General features: G+C 45.4%; 1 protein-coding gene and 1 long non-coding RNA gene across 2 annotated transcripts in view; one reads left to right on the top strand and one right to left on the bottom strand.

Moving 5' to 3' along the window:
- Window positions 1-10,105: 10,105 nt before the first annotated feature.
- LOC143819902 (uncharacterized) lies at window positions 10,106-14,100 on the bottom strand. Its single transcript, XR_013225142.1, has 3 exons — window positions 14,019-14,100; window positions 12,685-12,743; window positions 10,106-10,502 (listed from the first exon to the last, which is right to left on the bottom strand). It is a non-coding gene; the product is annotated as an uncharacterized LOC143819902 (long non-coding RNA).
- The window catches only part of LONRF1 (LON peptidase N-terminal domain and ring finger 1), a 24,677-nt gene continuing 12,909 nt past the window's right edge, over window positions 14,037-25,804 (top strand). Inside the window, exons 1-3 of the mRNA XM_077302052.1 lie at window positions 14,037-14,922; window positions 23,187-23,305; window positions 25,415-25,537. Coding sequence (XP_077158167.1) covers window positions 14,037-14,922; window positions 23,187-23,305; window positions 25,415-25,537 — 1,128 coding nt within the window. The remainder of the gene's footprint in view (window positions 14,923-23,186; window positions 23,306-25,414; window positions 25,538-25,804) is intronic.

Genomic DNA, 25,804 nt, shown 5'->3' with positions numbered 1-25,804 from the left:
AAAAAGGACACTGCAGAGCTGGAAAAAGTAGAGAAGAGGGCAACCAAGATGATTAAAAGGATTGGGGCATCTTTGCTATGATGGAAGGCTGAAGAATGGGACATAAATTTAGGAGATTACTAACAGGGGACATGATAGTAGAAATGTATAAAATTATGCATGTGGTGGAGAAAGCAGACAGAGAGAACTTGTTTTCTTTCTCAAATTATTAGGACTTGGAGGCATCCAGTGGAGTTGATAGATTGGTTGATGGGCAGTATGAGCTTCCTTGATGGACCACTGGTCTGGTCCAACAGGGTTCTTTTTATGTTCTTATTTGGGCAGGTGGGGTAGAGAGGATTACTTAACCTTATAAGTGTCCCAACACTGAGCCAGGCCTGCAGTTTGTGTGCTAGGAGGTCTTCAAAACATGAAAAAGGCCAGTTTCCTCACGAGCCACCTGCTATCTTGGAGCAAGGCATATGGCAAGGATCTGGATAGCTCAACCTACTCCAGAGGTTTGGCTAATCAGTACAGAATAATTTCACTATCCCCACCCCCACCAAACATTTCCATGGTAGAACTTGCTCATCCTAACTTACATAATGACTGCCTTTTCCTAAGCAGAAATGGGAATTTCAACTGGATTGTCAATCCACATGACATTACTGAAGAGGACTAATCAACTGGCCATTCTTGGGTGGAATTTCTCACACAAAAGCCCCTTGTGTTGTATAGTCTTTGGCCACAAACCGCACAATGTGGTTGAGCATGTTGATTTCTAAAGGATTATGCGCACCTGATGCCATCTTGGATTGTAGCTTTTATTGTCTAGTTACCTGGTCAGACCAAATAAGGAAATTTTAAAATAATAACAAACTCCGAGCAATTTAGTCAGAGCAATTGGTAGTTCCAGGGCAACGTGCCTATGCAATCAAATTATAGGGCAAATTGGTCAGTGAATACACAGGAAACTGCCTTATCAGTCAATATTGTCTTCTCAGAATGGCAGCAGCTCTCCAGGGTCTCAGGCAGGGGTCTTAAACAAACTCCTACTGCCTGGTCCTTGAACGTGGGACCTTCTGCACATTCTCCTTCATTGTATTTCTGAAGTTTGTTCTGTAGTATGGAGGCAGTATTGCAGAGCTATGCTTATGTTCACTTTTTCACCCTGCCCATCCTGATTTGGTTTAGATCCAACTACTTTTGTATGTTTCTTGAAGCTCTTCAAACATGGCTTAAAAGTAAACAAGCTCTGCAGAATCACCTGTCAGACAGTACCAGTAACATCCCTGCCAATCAACAACCCTTCCTTGTGTAGCTCAAAGCAGTTTTAAAAGGTCTTCTTTTTATGGGAAAGGAAATGCAGCAAGCTAAAACCACTGCTGTGAAGTCCTTCCCTCCTTATGCCTCCAGTTTTAAAATTTGGGCTTTGTTTCAGCATGTAAAGGAGGCACACTTGTCTATAATCAGCCACCTCTTTTTCAAAGAAGGGAAACATTGTTGGCTGTGTTCTGCCAAGTGTTTTAGAGAATGGGCATGGTCTCATATCCCCACGCTACCAGCTGCCTGTTCTGCCACATGCTGGCTGCGAAGACTCCTGCTGCTGCAAACAACCACACCCTCTATTCTTTCTAGAGCCTGCTCTCTTCCCTCTCAGATTGTCTGGAGTTTTCCTTTAGACTGCTACTGATTTGATGAGGATCTGCTTACAATTTAGTCCGGCCAATCTACAATGCAACCCTGAACAGACCGACACCCTTCTATGCCCATTGACTGGTAAAGAGGAGCCGTCACAGTGAGTAACTGAGGAAGGGATGGTTTGCCTGAAAGGGCGCTTTCCCACATCCCTCCTATTCAATTTGTACTTTCAGTTACTATGGCTAGATAAGGGCTGATACCTCAGTAACAGGAAAGTATGATTCACTCTTCTTTCAATTTAGGAAGGCCCATTTGTAGGCTTTATACACTTGTGAGTAGGTAAAGTATTACTGAATTCCCTCACACCATCCCAGGCTAAGGCCAGGATCCAAAGCAGTACAGGGGAGCATTTTGCTAGTGCATGGGGGCTAGATTGTCATCTTCTCCTTCCAGAACCAGATATCTCAAAGTTCAGCTAGGGTTGCTAACTCTGGATTGACAAATAATTGGAGACTTTGGGGGTGAAGCCTGTGGAGGGCAGAGTTTGGGGACCTCAGCAGAATGCAAGGCCATAGGATCCATCCTCCAAAGTAGCCATTTTCTCCAGGAGTACTGATCTCTGTTGTCTGGAGATCTCCAGGCCCCACCAGGAGGCTGGCAACCCCAAGGTCAGCCTCACTGCAGCAGCGACCCCATTAGCCCTCAGAGACTGATGCCCCTCAAATTGGCCCCACCTATACGGGTGCCTTCTAGGGGCACACAGCATTGAGTGGAGGTTGGCTTTCATCCCTGCCTTAGTCTTGGGATTATGTTTTGGCCTGATTAGACCAAGAAAAACACTTTGCAATTTTTTTCAATTGCATAAATCATGAGACAAATGCCTCTTCTGCATTTCTCAGACTTCTGAGAATCATACAAGCATCTGGATTATTCTTGTGGTTGCGATGAAAAGAAGCAGAACAGACCATGTAAAACAATTCTGCTAAGTTGTTAAGTCAAACTTGTTGCAAAAACACTGGGCGAAGACAAACGGATTGGTGCCAATGTGCGGCAAGCTGGCTTTTTCAAAGCATCAGGATACAAGACCTGTGCTCCATAGTGAAACTACTTGGAAGGAACACAGCAAGGGATAAGGATGGCAATAAGAACCTCAGAAACATAACAAGTTTAAACAGGATTCAAGCAGGCTGGTGGTTTGAATTGCATAAGCACATTTTATAAGCAAGAACAGAAATTATTTAGACTCAAGGGAGATAAACAACGCAGGCCTTCAGTGAGAATCAAAGGGACAAAACAGTGATTCATTTAAAGGCTGGAAAAGTAGGAGTATCTTCATGGCAAGCTATTCATTATGAAATATGATGATAACTGGATGAGGCTGACAGTGCAATCCCAAGCACAGTTACTTTCTTCTCGGTCCACTAAAATCAATGGGCTTAGAAGGGAAAAATCTGCTTAGGACTGTACATTTACAGAAGTATGATAGGTAATCACAGTGCTAACTGGGAGGACATGTGCTCAGATTAATGTACTGATAAGCTTACTTTCTGTGTAACTTGTTACTAATAGGAGTTATCCCTGCCTAGGGGGAGGGAGGGAGGGACTCATCTTCTTTGCTGGTGTTACTGCATAAACAGCAAGCACATTGATGGCACTGCATTGATGGCAGGCAGGTACAAAGATAAGGTACACACAGTCCTTGCCCATGGTGTTTTAGGGAGGATGAAAAGGAAAGAGACAGGTCCCTCCTCCAAGGAGTCTACAGTTGGAACGGCAACATTAAGGGAGGGAAGAAATAGAGGTGTAATAGATATAGGTGAAGTGATTGCCAGTGTGGTGTAGTGGTTAAAAGCACAGACTTCTAATCCAGTGAGCCGGGTTTGATTCCCTGCTCCTCCTCTACATGCAGCCAGCTGGGTGACCTTGGGCTTGCCACGGCACCAATAAAGCTCGAACAGGAATATCAGGGCTCTCTCAGCCTCACCTACCTCACAGGGTATCTGTTATGGGGAGAGGAAGGGAAGGCAAATGTAAGATGCTTTGAGACTCCTTGGAGCTGTGAAAAGCAAGGTATAAAAAACAACCTTCTTCTAAAAGCAGGGGAATGTGAGCTGCCAAACTTTAGAAAGTTTCTCAAAATATGGCTGCCCAGGGGAGATTCATATTGATACTCTACTTTTCTGCCCAGTGAAGGCTCAAAGTCGCTTACAGTAGCTGGGAGGGTGTGACCAGCTCAAGGTCAAACAGCTGAAGCTCCCATGGGCAAGTAGGGATTCAAAACCAACTATCCTAAATTCTGCTGTACCCACGATACCATCCTGTAGTCCTTTACTAAAAACAACATTCCATTATATAACCAGGGGAGGAATGCAGTATAATCTTCAAGAGCAAGGGTGGCCAAATATGCTGGCAGGGGCTCATGGGAACTGTAGTTCATGGACATCTGGAGAGCCACAGTTTGGCCACCCCTTGTATTTGGAAATAACACAAATCAATCCAATGGGGGCGCCAGCTGGGAATTTGAGACCTGTTCCATCCCACATGCTTGGCATCTGATGAGTGTGACGACACACTGAAAAACAAGGAGAGAACAAAAACACAATCTGAGAAAAATAAGTCAGGAACCTGAAGATTGAACAGCAAATATGTATTAAGATTAAAATGTAAATATTTATTAAATGCATATTAAGGGTATTAAAAACAACATTAAAGCATAAATATCAGTCTGTGCACATTTGCACATTGTATGACCATAGATCAAACATGTTTCAACCCAGAGAGCCTTCATCAGTGGTAAATTATATGCATACATATAGTAATATACTATACTGATAAGACCATGTTTTGGTTTACACGTGAGGATGCACACAGAAAATAGAACCCAGGCCCTGGATAGATTGTTGGTTCTTGATGACTTTGATTTTTGATTGTGAACTCCATGTCTGAAATTATTATTGTTTTATATTGTTGGGAGCTTCACGTTTTATGATTCTTGTGCCACCAACCAGGCAATGTCAGCTACTTGGGTTCATTGAAGAGAAAGCAAGGAATGAAAATAAATAATAGCAGGGAAAAGAACTTTCCCCTTACTGACAGGCTTCTACAATTTGCATGCCTGGAAAATGAGATATTCAACCCAGTTAGAATTGACAGGAAATATCTGGATCCCACACAGCAAACAAACATCTTATGCCATTAAAACAAAGAGGTCACTTGAAAATGTTTTTGCCACTATAATTAAAGAACACCTGCTTTCTTTCCATTGCTACAACCCTTGACTTCATTAGCCATTCCACTTTTTGCACTCTTAGCGTGCGGGAAGGATTATACCCATAAGCCAATTAAAGGATTGGAAGCCCAGGAGAGATCCGCAATGAGCTAAGTGAGCAGTAATGGAGCATGCAGGCTTTTTATATGATGCCGGAGACAGGCAGGATAAATCAAGCACAGATTCTCTAATCTATTACATAAGCATTATACAAGAGATGTGAACTAATTTTTTTCCTTGGGCAGTGCCAAATCAAAATCAGATGTACTCTGGCTTTTACCCCCCCCCCCCCCCCAATATTGAGTTGGATCACCTAATATATGTAGCTTCATTGACACAAGATACGCTGCAGAGCTCAGGCCAAAACAAAACAATTTAATCTGATGTATCAACATTCCCACTCTAATCCCCTTAGGTTACAGGCCTAAATATACTTACATGAAGTTGCTGATATTGTGTTGGACAGCGATCTAAGTAGCTCACCACTATCTGCAGCGATTGTAGTGGCTCTCTGGTATTTCAGGTCTCCCTCAAATCCTATCTAAAGTTCATTTAGTGAAAGATGCTGGAGACTGGCCTGGGAGTTTACTTTGGTTAGCATAACTGTGGAAGGCTATCCATTGCTTCTCCAGTTTAAAAAATGTTTGAGACAATAAAACAAGTATAGCAAACCCCTTTGTTAGCAGTAGCTGCTTCCCCCACTTGTCATAAGCTAACTGAGAGTTTGAATACAAGCTCTCATTCTTTCCAGGATGCTGTCTCAAATTTGTCCTCTTTCTGCTCTGCTCAGACCAATAGGGTTGCTAAATGAGCACTTCTATGATGAGAGGGGAGGAGAGAAAGGAGATTAACCTTTCACTTAGTGCCACTGTTTAAATGCTAGCTACAAAGCCGAGGTCCTCGTTTTGACTACGCAAGCGAAGGTTGAGATGTTACATTCCCTCTCTTGCAAATTGAGGTTGCATCTGTTTCACCCCTAAGGTACTATACAGCAGCTACTACTTCACAGAGCTGCTGCTGTACAGTCTTGCACTGTGTTTGTCTAGTCCCCTTGGCTTTTAAATCATTGAAAAATAAGCTACTGTACTGCTGAGTAAACAAACAACAGCTGGTACAGAGCCTTCAGTAATGCATAGCTGGGTTGGTGGGAGAGCTTGAGCAATGATCCCTAGTTTGGGAATTGGGTGTTACAATGTGTCCTTGTTTTAATTTGCAAACTGTTGGAGAATATGCATAGATGCCTGTGTACAGATAAATGTAGCATGATCAGGGATACAAAATTTATTTTGAGTTTAATCACCGGAAAACCAACAGCAAATACAATTGTCTTTTTATCTTATACTTCCCCCAAGGATTGCAGTCATGTCCATAATTTGCCTCTCCTCCATTTTGCTCTTGCAACAAAACTGCTTACACCAGCCTTTCTCAATCTTTTTATCATTGAGAAACCCCTGAAACGTGCTTCAAGAAACCTAAGAAGTGGCACGATCATGAAGAATATGGCTGGGAAGCATAGCTCTGTACATGCCCACCTGGGACCATTCCTCTTCTCATCCTCTGCAGGCCCTTCATTGGCCATTTGGGGAGGGAAGAATGGGTTGACATGACCATAGATGGTCACATCTGTAACCGCTGGGAGCAACAGTCTTCATAATTCGCTAAGCCCTAAGTGGGCAGAGAAAGGGGCAGAGCCAGTCCAGGTGAATGGCCAATCGGACTGACAAGAATTCCAGCCATTTGGGTGAGGGGCCAACTGGAACGCACAAAGTGCCTTCCGATTGGCCCATTACCCAAATTGCTGGGGTTCGCGAGGGCTTTGAAGCCTAGTTACCTGATAAATGTTTAACAAATTTTAAACTATTTTAAAAATTAACTCTCGCACATTCAGGAAACCCCTCCAGGGCTGTCAAGAAACTCCAGGGTTTCACAAAACCCTGGTTGAGAAAACCTGGAAAGAATTGACCCAAGGTCACCCAACAGAACGTCACCAACCTCCAGGTAGTGCCCAGAGCTCTCAAGGAATTACAAGTGATCTCCAGAAGGCATAAATCTGCTCCACTAGAAACATTTACTACTTTTGAACTCTATCCCAGTGAAGTTCCTCATCTCCCCAAATCCAAAATTTCACCCCCAAATCTATAGGAATTTCCCAACCTGGAGCTGGCAACCCTAAAGAATGATCAAACTGACTGAGCACAGATTTCAACCTTGAAATCTTACCTGGCGCTATATCACAGACAATATTTTCTTTTCAGTTTCTCATGCAAGGCATGCATCTGTCCCCTGATAATGCATGTGTGAATCAACAGGATACGAGACACTTTTCAAATATTCCACCAAAAGAAAATACATAGTCGTCTTCTGCTGTTTCTTAGTTTGGAAGTTAGAGGATTAACTAGTTCTTTGAAACAATTTTTATAGTTGAGCCAGTTTACAAAACCACTCACCCTAGAACAATAATAGAATGCTTTCCCAAATAATCCACTCTAAATTAGAATCATTTATCAATTTGGCAATCACATCACTCAGGGGGTCCAAAAGGAGAATCATAAACCAGCACTTACTTGGAAGCAAGCCCCATTAAACCCAGAAAAAACTTTCAGAATAAACATGCATAGGGTTATATTGTTTAAAACAATCTCAGAATGATTAAAAGATAGATTCAAGTGGGTAGCCGTGTTGGGCTAAAGCAACAGAACAAATTTAGAGTCCAGTGACTCCTTTAAGTCCAGTAAAGTCATAAATCTTGAATAAAACTTTGTTGGTTTAAAAGGTGCCTCTGGACTCTAAATTTGTTCTAATGATTAAAAGAATTAGGCTTGAGAGGAAGAATTAAAAGTAATAATTATTGAGAAAAGTTCATTCACACTGAGCTTAGGGGGTGGAATAGTTTTTTTAAACATAGCAAATTTGAGAGACTATAAAAGGGCTGGCTTTCTGAGTATAGAAAAATAACTTAGCTACCTAGTAAATGCAAAATATTAATATTTCAGCTACCAATCTTTCATTTAGGATTACTCAGAACCCAAATTGAATAAATTGCACTAAAATTTTGTTCCCTGCAATGACAAGCATCTTCCAAGAAGAGTGAGTCATATATTTATTTAATCCATCTATCTGAACAAACATTGGTTATGTTACAGCTCCCAAAGAAGAGTGTTATGGAGCCCTGTCTTCTACTTCTAAATAAATCTCTTCTCTCCATATACCTACTCCAACTCAGGCAGAATTACATTCCATTTTTCATAGACGTGTGTTGTTTTCTTAATGATTAACAATGGTAGTCGACCGTTTTCAATAGCTTTTAGTTAGATAGGCTCTGTGCCGTAAAAGATAAAATCTTTTTGGTCAGGGTGGTGAGCCAGATCAAGCCATACAAGAATACTTTCCAAATCAAAGTCTGGCATTCATAGTCAAGGAACTGTACAAAACCATTATTTTCCACCCTGATAGCTGCAGTAGAGGTTCCAGAACTTTACAGCAATCACTTGACACAATGAATATGGTACTGGTTAAACCTGCTGTCCATTTGGGGCTGAAATAAACAGACGGGGGGGGGGAGCAGTCAAGCATCCCTGGCTCAAGCAAAGGGCTGCATTCTGCTGTGTAGGCCTCATCCAGCCTCAGTAAGATTTGTCTGCCTGTGCTAAGAATGGTCCTATATTTAATCTTTTGGGGTTTTGTTTATAGTTTAATAATCCATGGGCATTTACTCAGTTCACCTGATATGAAAAGGGGATGGGAGTGGTGGTGGTGGTTAGGGCATAGACTATTGAAGAAGAAGAGTTGGTTCTTATATGCCGCTTTTCTCTACCAGAAGGAGGCTCAAAGTGGCTTACAGTCGCCTTCCCATTCCTCTCCCCACAACAGACACCCTGGTAGGTGAGTGAGGCTGAGAGAGCCCTGATATCACCGCTCAGTCAGAACCGTTTTATCAGTGCTGTGGCAAGCCCAAGGTCACCCAGCTGGCTGCATGTAGGGGAGTGCAGAATTGAACACGGGTCACCTGATTAGAAGTCCACACTCCTAACCACTACACCAAACTGGCTCTCAGGTTGCCAACCTGCAGGTGGAGCCTAGAGATCTTCCAGAATTGCAACTGATCTCCAAGCAATTGACATCAGTTTCCCCAGAGAAAATGGCTGCTTTGGAGTGTGGAGTTTGTGGCATTATAACTGGCTGAGGTCCCCGTTGCTTTCTCATTGATTCAACGCAGCCATTATTTTAAATCTTCTTCTGTGGAAGCCCCCCCCCCCCCCATAAGGATAGATTCAAATGAGTAGCCATGTTGGTCTGAAGTAGCACGATAAAATCAGAGTCCAGTAGCACCTTTAAGACCAACAAAGATTTATTCAAGGTGTGAGCTTTCAAGTGCTTGCGCCTTGAATAAATCTTTGTTGGTCTTAAAGGTGCTACTGGACTCTGATTTTATTTTGGAAGCCCATAACACTTCTACTGTTCTTCTATTGTGGAAGCCCATACCACTTCTGCTGTTCTTTAGGCATAATGTAGGTAGATAAAATATGTTAATGTAAAAGGAAAATATAATTTTAAAAAGAATTAATTCCTTGCCTGTTCTAGCCAACAAGAGATACCCTTGGCTGCATTTTTGGCTACCCTGGAAAGCCCTACAAATTATGCAATCCGGCTTCACAGGAAATAAACAATTTGCATGCCTTATGTAACACAGAGAAGAGCAGCAGTCTGAGTTGATAGACCTCTACGTTGTTTGTATAAATGAATGATGATAGTTAGAAACGAGTGTCACTATGCTTTTTGAGGGCTCCACATACAATCTTTTATCTGCACTTATAAAAGGTGCAAATCCTGAGAGCTGCTGCAGCAGAAAAATCAAGACATCTTGCATAGACTGCATACCACTTTCTCAAAATTTGAAATGTTTTAGAGAATAATAGATCTCAGAAGCTTGAAGTAACCATTCCTGCTCAGATTCAGCTATTTTCAGATTCTGACAAATGATAATTTGCCACAGATGTTGTTACTACAGTCTTCTAGATGTCTGGTCTCTCATGCTATATATCAAGCACAGACACATTTTATAACAAGGTCCCTGTGATGATCCTGCCCCCTTAGATTAGCACACTCCTTGTCATCTGCCTCCACACAACTCACTGCCACTTATTCCAAAGCAAACTGAAAAGAATTCCTCATCCTTTTTTCTGAGGTACTAACTGAAACACTACAAAACCCTATCAATTGATGTGACCAGAAAATATGGCAGCACCTCCCCCCAAAAAAAGAACACGTATCATTATCGATAGTATTCCCAGTTCTTTGAATGTTGACAGCCCATACCCCTCACAAATCTGCTGTTCTTTAAATTTCCTTTGCAGAACAAAGTTTGAATCCCATAGCACCATTAAGACCAATCCAGTTTTATTCAAGGTGTGTGAGCTATAGTGCGTATGCACACTTCTTCAGGCAAAGAAATGGAAATCTGTGACATAATCATAGAGCCACATTATATTGTGGTGAATTCTAAAAGATATTTGAGTAGTGTTTCTTTTAGTCATGACTTTAATTGTAGTGTATTCATGTTGCCAGGTACTGTTTTTTGTTTGCTGTTTTAATGCACCTGTAAACTGGTCTGAACCTAGGGAAAAATATATAAATAACAATGTTAGTAAATGTCAGCTCTTGTTGCTTGCCTGAGTCATGAAAATGCTTTGCTTCCACAGTGTATAACTTATCTGAATAGCTAGCATTTTACCCATTGTTCATTAACTAGGCTAAGAAAGCAATGTGTTTAATCAACAGCCTATTCAGCAAAGGGTTTCCAGCTACAAACCTGCACAAATGAAAACAGAGTTATATCTAATATATTCCTAGAGAAAACGTACAGCTAGCCATATTGATCTGTTAGAAGCAGAAGCAAAGCTATTCCTTTTCTTTGGACCAAATGAAAATAGCAAAGCAGTGAGCAAGTTTTCAAGTTCCTCAAAACTCTTCCCAAGCTACGTTGTATTAAACACACTTGAGAACAATATCTGAGAAATTTAAACCTTAATAGAATGTTTTACTTTTTTTAGCCTCTTCAGACAGTTTACATAGTTAAAATTCAGAGAGTTAATTTTCTTTTCTCTGCTCTCTACCCCAAGCTAACACCTCAAGAACTTTCCTTGTTTTGTTCAGTAGTCTTCCTTCTAGTCTTCATCATCTTTGTATTTGAGAAGTAGGGCTACCAACGTCATCTAGCAGCATTCCCGGTGATTTGGGAGTGACGCTTAAAAAGCTTGGGATGAGGGGGGAACTCAACTGGGATACCATGCTAGAGCCTACTCCCCAAAGCTGCTATTTCCTCTAGGGACATGATCTCTGTAGTATGGATTTCAGGGGAAGCTCAAGCCTCACTTTGCTCACCCCAAAACCCCAGATAAAAGACACCAAGGTGCTGTACATAGAGGAACCCTCATCTCTCACGTCCCTTTCCTTCCAGCTTCCTTTCAGCTCCCCTTCCAGATGGCAGATTTCTTCCTTTGCACAGGATTTTGGGGCTGTTGGGGTTTTTTGTTTTTGTTTTTTGGTGCTTTCAACATTCACTAAAGCTTCCTTTTTCACAGTCTCTGAGTGAGTTACTCAGTGACAAAACAGGACACCCAGCTAGGCCAAAGCTGACCTTTTATTATTTTCTGCCATTTAAAGTCCACTGTGTTTCAGGCCCTTACCTCTAATTGGTAATAATCAAAAGGCCAGGAGTGAGGTTAAATCTTCCACTAAATGACCAATCGTAAATTTGATTAATCAGAAGTTTAACATTTTGATGGCCTTTTCCCATACATAAGTACAAATGCTATCATTTTTCAGCCTCAAAGAGAATGCTACAACTCTCTGGGTAACAGTAACCAACTCTGTGGGCTTGATAAGTAGCCAAGATGCTTAAATACAGTGTTGTTTTTGTTTCCATGCTGAAAATGAAACTATCTCACATTTTCTTTACAGCTTTACAATTTCTCTGTACTTATGCAGGATTTTTTATTTACACTTCATGTTTTATATGTACGCTTCATAACTTTCCACAAATTCAGCCAAATAAAAAATAAAACACTTTCCACAGGGGTTTTTTAGCTGTTCTTTCACACAACTAAACTAACCTGTGGTGACTTGGCATGGACATTTCTGGGATTCAAGATGCTGATGACTCACCCAAATATCAATGTAGACATGCTAGAAATCAAAGAGGCAAGTCTCACCTGTGAGATGATGGGGAAGAAACCTTTTCTTTCAGAATCCATTGTTTGCATCCCCCCTCAACCACCATTTTGTTCTTCTTTATGGGAATTACAGTTCCCAGCAGTATTGCAAGCCCAAGAGATGCCAGCACTCAAAATTCTACTAGCAGTCTGTGCAATTCTAAACATGCATGCTCTGAAGTAAATCCTATGAATGGGATAGTTCCAAGTGGGTAGTTGTGTTGGTCTGCAGCAGAACAGCAAGACCGAAGTCCAGAAGCACATTAAAGACCAGCAGGATTTCCAGGGTAGAAGCCAAAGGTGGTAAAGGTGTGCCTCTCCAGAGCTGACAGGGGTTCGTGGGAAGTGTAGTCCATGAACATCTGGAGAACCACAACTTGGCCACCCCTGGTATAAGCTTTCCAGAGTTAAAGCTCCCTTTGTTAGTTATCAAGAACAGAAGGCACAGCACAGAAATGTGCCAGAATTGAAAGGAATGAACCAGCAGAGGAGAGAGAAAAGAGCCACAGGACAGGAGCACACATGAAATGAGAACCTTTATTAGTCAAGATCATTTTATCTTCACCCACACTTAATTGGACTTACTTCCTAGAAAGTACACTTAGGACACCAGCCTCAGCCTCGTCTCCTACAACCAGCAGGAGCTTTAGAAAAAAAAAGGGGGGGGACATTTCAAGCTTTGTTAAGCTGTCCTAGTGTTACAGCAAAATTCAAACCCCGCAGCAGCTTCAAGCCCAGCAACATTTTCCAGACAATAAGCTTTGGTGAGTCAAGTAAAATCGTGACTCCCTTTTTCCTGGTTTCCCTTGGCTGGGAGGAGAACTTGGCTTTTCCTTCTAAGCAAGTAAGCTGAGCAACATTTGCCTGCAACAGGTCCAGCGGGATCAGTGAGATCAATAGAAGAATCCTATGCAGTTAGGCTTGGCCTAGCAGGGGTGGCCGAAGGGTGATTTTCCAGATGACCATGGTCTACCATTACCATGATCCCCTGCCAGCATAGGGCTGGCAGTGGATTATGGCAACTATAGTCCATCTGGAGAGCCACAGTTTGACCACCCCGGGTAACCTGGTAGAACCCCATCAGTCACAACCAACGCATCTGACAGATGCACTAGGGCAGTGGTCCCCAACCTTTTTATCACCAGGGACTGGTCAACACTTCACAATTTTACTGTGGCTCGGGGGGGGGGTAGATTTTGCTGAGGGGTGTCACTGCCACCTGAGCCCCTGCCCAACTTGCTGGCACCCCTGATTTCTCACCACCCGCTGGGGGGCGCTGCCACCAGCAGCTGTGCAATGCCACGCTGAGGGGAGCCCCAGCCATGGCAGCCACTGGAGAGCACCAAAGGTGAGCCTGCATTAGAGTGGCAGGGCAGCCCCCCCAAGGCAGCAGCTGGGGGGGGGGGGGGAGATCTGCGGCCTGGTACAGACTGATCTACTGACCGGTCCCCAGACCGGGGGTTGAGGACCACTGCACTAGGGATGCCAATCTCCACGTAGGGCCTGGGGAACCTCCAGCATTACAGCTCATCTCCAGACTAGAGATCTCTTCCCCTGGCAAAAAGGGATACTTGGGGGGGGGGCGATTGACTCTGTCCATTATGTCCCAATGGGGGCCCTTTCCTCCCCAGGCTCCATCCTCAAATCCCCAGGAATCTCTCCGCCCATCCCCCGCCGGTGGCAACCCCAACACGCGCTCTGACCAGGCCAGCCCAGCCTAATCCGGGCGCCTCTCCCTACAACGGCCGGCCACGCCCCCTCCAGCCGAGCTACCAAGATGCGAGGAAGGGCTAAGCACGTGGTCCTGTTTTATAATTTTGCCCCGCCACACCCCCACCCCCGCCCTTTTCCTCCTTTTCCTCGCGGCGCCCCTGCCAGCCAATGGCCAGTCAGCCATCGCGGAAAGTCAGGTGACGTGCCTTTTATGTAAGGCTGAGATGGCGGTTGGGGCGGTCCCGCGGTCGCTCAGAAGGCCGGCTGCGACGTCGTTCCTCTCGCCCGGCTCTTCCAGTGAACAGTTGGAGCGCTCGAGAAAGAGGGTCGCGTGGGTGGGCGGGGCGGCAGGCAACGACGGTTGGGGAAGAGCGCAGGCGCGTCAACCGCCTCTCTCTCGCTTCATTCGCTTCCCTCTAGCGAGAGCAGCAGCAGCAGTGGCGTCGGCCGTTGGAGTCTCGTGCCACACCCCCCTCGGGGAGCCGGACGGAGCGCCGAGAAGGAAGCGGCGGCGGAGGGCGGGGATGGCGGCCTCTCCGCTGGCCGTCTGCGTCCAGCTGACCCCGGAGCCCGGCGGCGGCGGCGGCAGGAGTCCCGGCGGCGCGGCCCCGCCGTCTCCGCCGCCGCAGGAGCGACTATTGCGGCGCGGGGAGCTGCTGGCGCTGGGCAACCACCTGAAGGAAGCGCTGGAGACTTTCTCGGCCGCGCTGCGCCTCGGCCCGGTCTCGCTCCGCCGCCTGAGCGCGCTGGTGGACTGCCTGGTGCGCCACTACCGCCTCCGGCTGCCGGGGCAGGGGTCGGGGTCGGGGGCGGCGGCGGGACTCTTCAGTTGCTGTGGCTGCCGGGGCTTCCTGGGCGAGCCGGCGGTGGCGCCGTGCGGGCACGCCTACTGCCGCCGCTGCCTGCGCGAGGAGCTCCGCGACCGGTGCCGCCTGTGCGGGGAGCCGCTGGGGTCGGCCGCTTCCGTCGCCGTCCTCCTGGCGCACTTGGCCGAGAAGTGGTTCCCGGAGGAGTGCCGGAGGACGCGCATCTGGCGCCGCCTGGGCGAGCTGCTGGGGCAAGGGCAACTCCGGGCCGCTCGGGAAGCCGCCAGCCAGGCCCTGCGAGAGGGTAAGCCGGGCAAGGGATGGGGGATTGGCGTCTTCCCCCCTCCTCCTCCTCCTGCACACCCCTGTGGCCGTCATTGCAGAGAGAGATGCGGTTTAGCGTTTACTCAAGAGTAACCTGCAGGGCGCAAATCCTCTTGATCCGAGTAGATCATCTCCGAGGTGAAAATGAGGTTGGGATGAATCTGAAGACAAAAAGAAAGAGAAGAGGAGACTTGTGGTAATTTAGAGCCTAGCCTAATTGCGTTCCAACCCAAACCTTCGTGAAACAGGATGCATGCCACTCCGTGGGGACCCTAAAGTGACCAAAACATCCCCCGAAAGGGATGTTAAATTTTTAAGTGCCTTGAGCCTTGTACAAGGGTAGGAATACTTTTTCAGCTTTCCTGCAGCTAATGAACACTGATATTTCACCAGACTGGTGCGCTGTGTGTGTACCTTACAGGTTCCGCTGTGTTTCCATATACATACTTGATTAGCCTCAGGGAGTGACTAGTATGTGTGAGTGAAATTCTGTCTATTGGTTCAGTTGCAATACATTCAGGTGCGCCTGAAAATTTCATAACCCTCTGCTGTCATAGAAGCAGCCACCTGTGTACATGTGTTGGGAAAGTATAGCCAGGGGTTGAGATTACAGTACTATTTGGTCTGTATGAAAGAAGGTGTCTAAGGAAACTTTTTTGTGGGCTGTCTGTTTTGGCTGGGACCAATTTATTTTCATCCCTGGCTCCAACTCAGTGGGTTCCTGGTGGCCATGTAAACATCAAGTTAGTTCTGTATGGTTCTCATACATACGCAGAAGTTCAGGGAATTCCTACATAAAGATGCACGTCATGCAGGAATTTGATTCATGTGAAGCTGTGGATAGTTTCAGTTTTTTGGTGTACATTTAGTGTTTAATAGGGAATTGCTTTCCTGATTGTGGAATTAATGGTAGTTATCCTGGTTAACTTAATGTGGAATAAAGAGGTAGGGGTTGTGTTATGTGTAGGGGCTTCCCTGTCTTCTCAGTGAGTTTTCTGTCACCATTTCTTGTCAGTTTTCTGTCACCATTGCTTCTATAAGCGAGTGCAAGTGTCTGTTGATTTCCTTCTAAACTTTTCAAGAGTCTCAATAACTCCTTTGCATTTATTAGTAGGCACAAAGTAGGAAGCTATCTTTGTCACATTCCAGGGACTGCTATACAGCTGTCATCCTTCAATAGGATGCTGACTGAACTCTCTATACATAATCTTCATTAATATAAAAATCTATTTTTGAATGAACAGGTGGGGGCTTATTCTGTATTCTTAAGGTGAACTAGAGAAAATTGGTGCCGCAAGTGGGGCCAGCCAGTATGTTTTGGAATGTTAGCTGTGAAACCAGCTTGGGATACTGATGGCCAGCAGTCGCACATTACTTTTAGCTCAAGGTCTATTTTCAGTCTTAAGTGTTACTGAGACAATTCACAGGAGGTTGGGGCTAGTTGCATAAGCAAATGGAGGCGTGGAGGGGGGAAAGGTTGTATAATACTGGTGACATCATTGAGGGGTGTGTTGGGCCTTTCACAACAGTGCTAGGGAAAGGCATAGGATATATATTCCCTGGTCAGGGAATATGATTAGTTTAAATATTCACTGAGTAATTAACAATATGTTTAGCATTGGAATAAAACCCATAGTGTGAAAGAAATTTTGGCTGGCTTAGTCATAGATAGGCTTGTATGATGGATTTTTGGCCATTAACTTCTGTGATCTTATGCAACTCTGTTCTTATTCTTTGTGAACGTTATAGATTTGTTCTCTGGTGGTTGTGGTATTTGTTTCAGATTAATACTCATAATGCATGTGTTCATTAATTTATTACCAGTCAGACATCGAACCATAAAGCCTAATTCAAATGTTTACTTCCTCTGATGCTGTGTAAAGCTCTTACCAATTCTGTATAGCATCAAGAGAGTGATATTAAACTGAAGTCTTAACCTTTGTACAGAGAGTGAGAAGCAGGTTGTTAGTGGATATTATATTCTGTTATGAGATTGATGCCTTTCAGATATAGCTCTAAACAAGCAACCAGTCCTGGGTGAGTTATATAAGTCACAGTGTATTAGTTGCCTGGAGGTCGCTGCCAGGCCTGGTCCTGATGAGTTCTTCCTTAAAGGCTAAAATATTATTATTATTTATTTATTTGATTTGTATGACCGCCGCTCTCGGAAACCGGCTCGCGGCGGTTCACAACATTTTAATACAATACAATATATTAACCATTAAAATTCCCCATTAAAACCCCATTAAAACAATGACTAAGTCACAATGATGGCGATTAAAACTATTCCCGTACAGGCCCACTGGATGAGCAAAAGGGAACGGAGGATAATTGGGCATAGGATGGAACACTCTGGGGAACCAGGTCAGTTTAGTACTGGCCTCCCCCCTCCGGGGAGAGGGGTCCGATCTTAGCCCCGGGCCATCACCCGGCCTTAGACAAACGCCTGGCGGAAGAGCTCCGTTTTGCAGGCTCTGCGGAACTCAGAGAGCTCTGACAGGGCCCGCAGCTCTTCAGGGAGCTCATTCCACCAGGTAGGGGCCAGGACCGAAAAGGCCCTGGCCCTTGTCGAGGCCAGGCGTGCCTCCCGGGGTCCTGGGATCATCAGCAGATTCTTACCCGCAGAGCGAAGTGCCCTGCGGGGGGCATAAGGAGATAGGCGGTCCCTCAAGTATGCAGGACCCAAGCCGCGTATAGTCTTAAAGGTTAGTACCAAAACCTTGAACCTGATCCGGAAACAAACTGGCAACCAGTGCAGCTGCTTCAGCAGAGGCTGAACATGGGACCTCCAAGATGATTTAGTGAGGACCCGTGCAGCTGCATTCTGTACCAGCTGTAACTTCCGGGTTAGAGACAAGGGTAGGCCCGCGTAGAGCGAGTTACAGAAGTCTAATCTAGAAGTAACCGTTGCATGGATCACAGTGGCCAGGTGTTCCGGGGGCAGGTAGGGCGCTAGTAGCCGAGCTTGGCGTAGATGGAGAAACGCCGTCCGGGCTACCTTAGTGACCTGGGCCTCCATGGAAAGTGAGGCATCCAGAATCACTCCCAAATTCCTGGCTTGGGGCACAGATGACAATTGTACCCCGTCCAGGCAGGGAAGACGCGCTTCCTGTTCCTGCTCCCTTCGGCCTAGCCAAAGGACCTCCGTCTTGGAGGGGTTGAGTCTCAGGCGGCTCTTCCTGATCCATCCAGCCACTGCTTCCAAACAACTGGCGAATTTTTCTGGGGGGAGATCTGGCCGGCCATCCATCAAGAGATAGAGCTGGGTATCATCAGCGTACTGGTGACACCCAAGCCCATAACTCCGTACCAGCTGAGCCAGGGGACGCATATAGATGTTAAATAACGTGGGGGAGAGCACCGCTCCCTGTGGCACCCCACATGGGAGTGCAAAGGAGTCGGATAACTCCTCCCCCACAGCGACCCTCTGTGATCTTTTCTCTAGAAAGGAGGATAGCCATTTAAGAGCCACCCTTCCAATCCCAGTATCAGCGAGGCGGTGAACCAAGAGCTCGTGGTCAACCACATCAAATGCGGCTGACAGGTCTAATAGCACGAGAATGGCCGACCCGCCCCGGTCCAGCTGGCGCCGGAGATCATCTGTCAGGGCGACCAGCACAGTCTCCACCCCATGGCCAGGACGGAAGCCAGACTGGTATGGATCAAGGGCCGAAGTTTCCTCCAAAAATGCTAGGAGCTGGTCCGCGGCGGCCCTCTCAACCACCTTGCCCAGGAATGCAAGATGCGATACCGGGCGGTAGCTGGCGGGGTCCCGCGGATTCAGCGATGGTTTTTTCAGAAGAGGGCGAACCACTGCCTCCTTGAGCCGCTGAGGGAATTCTCCCGATGTAAGGGAGAGGTTTATAATCTCCCTCAGGGGAACACCTATCCGTGGGTCGCTGATCTTAAGCAACCACGACGGACAGGGATCAAGGGGGCAAGTGGTCGCCCTCACCGACCCTAGCAATTTGTCCACTTCGGATAAAGAGAGCCGCCTGAAGCCATCAAACCTGATCCCCCGCAACGGCCACGGAGCTTCTAGTTCACGAACTGTATCAACTGTGGCAGTAAGGTCACGACGGAGCGACAAGATCTTATCCGCAAAATAGCTCGCAAAAGCCTCGCAGCCTAGTTCCAATTGACTACTATTTTGATGCCCTCCTTCGAGGGCAGTAAGGGTCCGAACTATCCTAAATAATTGGGCTGGGCGAGAGCTAGCGGACGCGATTTCCGCAGCAAAGTAGTCACACTTTGCCGCTTTCACCGCCATCTCATACGCCCTCATAAGCGTGCGATGAGATGTTCTTGTAGCTTCGTCGCGGGTCTTCCGCCACACTCGCTCTAGCCGTCTCACCTCCCTCTTCCTCTCCCGAAGCTCCGCGGTAAACCACGGGGCCTGCTTGAGGCGAGGGCGGAGAGGGCGCTCAGGAGCTATCTCGTCAATGGCGGCCAACAGGCGGGACTGCCAGTCCTCCACCAAGGCCTCCAACGAGACACCGGAGGGCATCGGGTCCCGCAGAGCATTCAGGAATCCTTCGGATTCCATAAGTCTCCGTGGGCGGACTAAAATGCGTCCGTCACCCAAACAGGGGAGGGGTGGCATCCGTAGGCGAGCCTTCAGGGTATGGTGGTCAGACCACGGAACGATGTTGTTAGCCACCAGATCGATCTCAACACCAGCACCAAAGATCAGATCCAGGGTGTGGCCAGCCTGATGAGTGGGACCAGCAACAAATTGCGAGAACCCCAGTGTCGCCATGGCCGACACCAGGTCCAGGCCAAGTCCTGGAGCCGACGAATCCGCATGGACATTAAAGTCCCCCAAAATTAATAATTTGGGGAACTGCAATGTCCAGGCGGCCGCCGCCTCCAGCAGGCCCAGCAGGGCATCGGGCGGGGCAGTGGGTGAACGGTACACCGCCCAGATGGCCACGTTCTCGACCGATTCCCACGTCAGGCCGACACATTCAACTCCTGGGATCGATGGTGCTGGGAGAGCCCTGAAGGCATAGCTGTCCCGGACTAGGATCGCCACCCCACCCCCCCTACCATGGAGCCGGGGCTGATGAAGGACCGAGAAGCCGGGTGGCGCAAGATCTTTAAGGGCGACTGTTTCACCTTCGCGCACCCAGCTCTCGGTGATGCACGCCAGGTCTACCCCATGCCCTGCGAAATAGTCCCGCAGGGTTGAGGATTTGTTCTTGATCGACCTGGCGTTGCATAGCATCAGCACCGGCTCCGCCCTAGCCCTCTCTCCTACAGATTTGGGGATGGGACGGAGGTTTGAAGGACAGCGAGCACATCGACCAGGCCACCTACCGTGTTTCCACGGTCGGGGCCTTTCTGGACCTGCGTGTGCCGCTCTCCCCCTATTATTGAACCTCCTCCCACCGCCATACCTCCCTTGGCCCAGAAGTGCTGGAATAATTCTCCCAGGTTGGGTTATAACCCCCTCTCCCCTTCCATGCCCACTCTGTCGTTCCTGTCTGGCAGACCATGCCATGTCTAGCCACGTCCAGTAGTGCCCTGTATATTGGCCCCAACCTTATCTAATTGCTGCAATACTTTGGGTAGAGCGGCTGTAGCTCCTCCCTCTCACTGGCCCTAACCAATCTAACTAATCTAATTTAACCTAGCTGCTACCAATTCCCTCCCTAACCCACCCTAACCTCACCCTCCCTACACAGCCCCCTACAAAAATCCCCCCTAGCCCACCCAACCCAACCTGACACCTAACAGCTGGTCTAACCTCACAGAGGAGAGGATCTGCCAGATCCCGCCTTTCGGGGCTCTCTAGCTTCCCCTCTCCCCCACAACTCCACTTAAGGCCACTCCAGCCGCCCTAATAATTTTCTCCCAGCATCTCCCACAGCTCCAACAACAGCTATCAGATTTTTTGGCTGTACTAGTTCTTCTTTATCCCAGAAGAATCTTTGTCGCCACAAGAGGGCGCCAAGGAACAAGTTCTTCCTCAGTTCCTCTCGGTCTATGACGCAGCAAGCTGAACTCTGGCAATCTACCAGTTCAGGCAGAAGAGACTCAGTTCCAGCCAGCCGAAGGATCTTAAAGGGGGAGGATGGTAAATTCAAGGTCCCCCTTTGTCTCAGCTGTCGCGGCTCACTCCTTTTCCCCTCCAAATCGCCGCCAAAAATTCCTTCCGTCCCAGGATCAAGTTGAGCAGTCCGATGTTCTTTGTCTTTTCTCCCTGCTGACCCAGTGCTCTGAACGCTGTGCCTCTGCCCGGCGCTGCCGGGTTGGAGTAACTCCCACTTCAGGCACTGGGCAAAGTTATTTCCGAAGCTCTCATGAGCCCCTTGCAGGGAGACCGTCTCTCTCAGAGCTCCATAGACTCTCTTCAAGATCGAAGGAGGTGAGTTTACATTCCTCATTCTGTCCGGGCGTCATAAAACTTTCCCCGGGAGGGAACCGGCAAGAAGAAATAGGGGGGAGGAGGGCACTGTAATACCTTGGTGGTGTAATTTGCCTCCAGGAACCGGCCCAATAACTCTTCCAGACGGGTTGATAGCACTCTCCCACGGTCCACGCCAGAGTCTCCCAGCAATGATGTTAGTCGGCCGGGGAATAAAGACGCAAGCCCGTGGTCTCCGTGTCCTGGAAGGCCTGGAAGGCCTGGAATACAGTCAGCTGATCTCCCCTTCTCCTTGCCTATTTCTCGCAGTCCGAGTTAGTAAGGTCCACTGGGTGCCTAGATAGTAATAGGCTCCCTAAGTTGCAGAATAAAAACGAAGGGGGAGGGAATAATTCCCTCTCCCTAGCTAAAAAAAGCCAGGGACGGGCAGAGCAAAAGCTCCGGTGTCCGTCCTCGTCGCCATCTTTGATTAAGCGTAGAAATAGCCCCCCTATGCACCCCCCCCCCCCCCGTTTAGTGATAGAGATGAAGGTTTAAACACTGACTATATGTACTGTTGTGACTACCTAGCAATGCCTACTGGGGGTATTTTTTTAAGCTACTGATTCTTCTATTATTTTCCCACAGAGTTGAACCCCCCCCCCCCCAATATTTTGGAGTTTTCTTGCTTCAATTTTTCTATGAACATGGGGCATTTTTCAGCTTCATAGAAAGCTCTATCTTGTCTGTTTATGGCTCCAAGCTCTGGACTTAAATATACACAGGTTTGGCTGCATTGAGAATTGGATATATTAATATGCAAATATAATATTCCATAATTTAAACCAGTAGCAGTAGAGAATCAGGTTGGTACAGGACTGCTTTTGACTACTCAGATGAGATCCTAAGTTAGGGATGTAACATATTTTTTTGTATTTATTTTAAAAAAAGAGGTAGTTTTGCAGCAAAACTAGAAACCCAAATTCTAAATATACGGGAAACACACATTTACTGCTGAGGTGGCATATCAAAACTATTTTGCCACAACGCTTGCCCAACGCAGCGTTAGTAATTTCTTGAATCCTAAAGCCCAAATAGCTTATGTCCTTACAATGGAAAAAGTCTCTTCTAAAAGTAGGCTTCATTTCAAACTAAAATCCCACAACAGCACTTCATAGCTGCTTCACGTATACTCAGTAAGCCAAAGCTGGTACCTCAGGGTGTCCATAACTTTTTAGGGTACATTGTTAGTTCATACAAACTAAAGATTATTGGTACTTAATATGGTACACTGCAGGAAGAAGAACAAGCTTCAAGAAAGCCCAGAGACTGTGACTATTTCTAACTTTATTATATCAGAATCCAGCATTTCCTAATCATCAAGTCATGTGAATGAGGATTGCCAACAAGCTCTGGGGTCATAAATATGGACATTGTCTGTATTGAATTTATGCTATAGCTTGTGGATTGTTTGTCTTATAATTGTCTACTAAGGCCATTGTATACTTATTTTCAAAAACATTCCTGATTGTTTTCATACTGTTAAAGTATATTTCTGATCTTGTTCTGTAACCACCAAATAAAATGTTTTCCCCATTTTATTTAAGTATATATTGTGTGGGCTTGAGCTATTTTCAAAAGGCTAATTTGAATACGAATATGAAAAAAGTGGCAATTGACATTGTAGAGGAAATTTCTTTTATAGCAATATTTTAAGAATATAAGAGGACAAAACTCAGCTGAACATTTTAATTTTTGTAGTAAATATATTCAGTTTGGGAGATGGTTTCTGGTAGACTGTTTTCTAAGCCTGTAGTACAAGTATAATTTGAATTACAGAAAGTTACATAATGTGTTCTAGTTACATAATGAAATAAAAATATTGATTTTTTTAGATCCAAGTGACTTGATGGTGAGGATTTATAGAGCTGAATCGTCTGCTGGCCTCCAAGAATTTAAATTTGCTCTAGATGACCTGAATACTGTTATCACTAAAATGCCAAATTGGCCTGAGGTAAGTTCACATTAATAATGTGTGAGTATACTTGTATTATAAACATAGACATAGGCTGCTGAAGTTGAATCTATATTACTTTCATGCACCATAATGTCTTATGAATGGGGACAGATTGTTTCTGGAAGGTGAGTGTGTTGTATGTATGCTTCATGCAGCTCACTTCTGGCTGATTGATGCTAAATTGTTAAACTGCTTTGTGAAGAAGGATGGAAGGCTGTGTTGCATAAAAGATAGTGACAAATACAATTTAGCTTTATTAGAAAGGCTTCAAGACAGGTTCAGTGATCCGTCCCCAGAATTAAGAAAGAATTTACTTGAGAATATTCCTCTTATTTCAGAAACATAACATTAATGGGGTGCTCTGTGTTCCACCTCTTCATCATCATCATCACTCAAAATAAAACTGTTTCTTATATATCCTGCCTTTTTTCCACCATAGAACACAAGGACGTATGTAAGCCTGCAGGTACCTACCATATAAACATTGATCCTATCCTACACCTTAGTTTCAGCAAGGTTAACAAGTTGTGCTTCTTCTGGTCATAACTTGGGCTTGCCTTCAATTGCATTATGATTAAAATAAAGCATTTGGGATAGATGCTTTTAACAGTAGCCCAGCTGAGTGCATACCAAATAGTAAGCATGAAATCATTCAGAACACTGTAGCACATAATACAACAGTGTGTCCTGTGTTAGATATCCGATCACAGCTCACATAACCTTGATGCCTGCTGTTTGCTGGGCACTCATCCTGTAAGTGTGCAATGTGGTAGCAGGCCTTTGTAGGGAAGAAATTACAGAATTGCTTTTTAAAAGATCACCTGATAGCCTAACTTGTTTTTTCGGTCAGAATCTTGGTTCTAATGCTAATAGAATGATTGACATGAAAGTTCAAAACACAGAAGGCTAACATTTCTTTACAGAGCAACAAAGGGCAGGTTTCTTAGTAACAAGGAAAATTCTGGCTTTCTCCTAATTTCTCTTATATATCCTGCAGACTGAAAGTGCTCTACCCCCACTCTATTCAGGCAGATTTGTTTGCTTAATTTTGCTTTACTTTTCTCTGGTATCTAAACTCTTTTACATTATTATTATTATTATTATTATTATTATTATTATTATTATTATTATATTTGTATACCACCTTCCTGTTGCTGGCTCAGGGCAGTGAACAACATATAGCAGTGTATACAATACAGTAGATAAAAGTTATTTGTGTAAAATTATATTAAATTATATTAAAATAGTTTTTAGGTCATGATTGACTCTATCTCCACTTATTGGGGAGTTCTCAGGGTACATGTTGTTCGTTCATGGGCCCCAACCAAAAACTTGGTTGGAGAGCTCCATTTTACAGGTCCTGGGAACTGCCAGCTCCAGTAGGGCCCAGATGTTCTTCAGAGTCTCGTTTCACCAAGTAATATTTCATCCCCCCCCCCCCCTGTGTTCAAACCCTTTTTTGTGACATATTTAAACCAATAGAGGAAGGGGAGAATTCCTGACAAAGACCCACCTCACTGTTAGAGCCAGGTCCTAGGCAAGTGTGATTATGAAGTTTGGCCAGCTCATGTCATATGTACAAAAGTGGATTCTGCTGCTCCATTCCTGCCTGAACTCAGTCCTTGAAAGAAGACTTTTGCGTTGAACCTTCAGCCTGAGTACACTTCAGGAATAGAATGCTTACTACAGAAATTCTGTGTATTTGTCGTGACTGAAATGAGACATTGAGCAGCTTCTTGGGCTGTTTGTCCTTTGTGGTGTTTACTCTTGTTGGTTTTATGTTGTGTAGGAAATGGTTATGAAAGAACATGTAAGGTCAGATTTTGAATTCAAAATCTGGTTTCAACCAGGCTTCTGCCCCCTTGTGTAACTTGTGTAGTATTGCACTTTCTTCCAAACTAGTTTGAAGAGTAAGATTACATTCATTTCTTCAAACTTTTTATGGGGAGAAGGCTGAAAGATTAGTCAGAACCTCCAATTCCACAGAAAGCAAGTCCAGTAAAAGTCAGCGAATCTGACTTAGACTTGCTTGGCTTAGGTATATGCTTTGTCACCTAAATCAATTAGCTACTGTGTTCTATTTAAAATATAAAATTCTTTTTTTAGGTGTACTTTAGACGAGCAAAAGTATTTCATAGTGCTGGCTCTGTAGACGATGCCTTACAGCTTTTTCTTCACTGCCTAGCTCTTGATGAAGGATTTCTTCCAGCAAAACTTGAAGTGGAAAAGGTACTTGGATTACAAATTATTATAGCATGATGATGCTTAACTGTCACCTTCACTGTAAATACTTTATTTTTAATGTCTACATTTTCTATGAGATAATATCTAAATTAAGGAGCTCAGCTGGTTAAGCAGGTGTGACCCTGAAACGTATTAATTTATATTCAAAAACAACTTGACTTGGAGCTAAAGTTAGACAACTACTGACTGAAGAGTACTAGCACAGATGTTGAGAATTGTGTACAGATAGGTTCTTTGCACAGCAGTAATGTA

Source organism: Paroedura picta, chromosome 10 (genome assembly GCF_049243985.1).
Source record: "Paroedura picta isolate Pp20150507F chromosome 10, Ppicta_v3.0, whole genome shotgun sequence".
NCBI classification, from domain to species: Eukaryota; Metazoa; Chordata; class Lepidosauria; order Squamata; family Gekkonidae; genus Paroedura; species Paroedura picta.
Note: the sequence above shows the minus strand (reverse complement) of the source record. Positions and strands in the feature narration are given on the sequence as shown.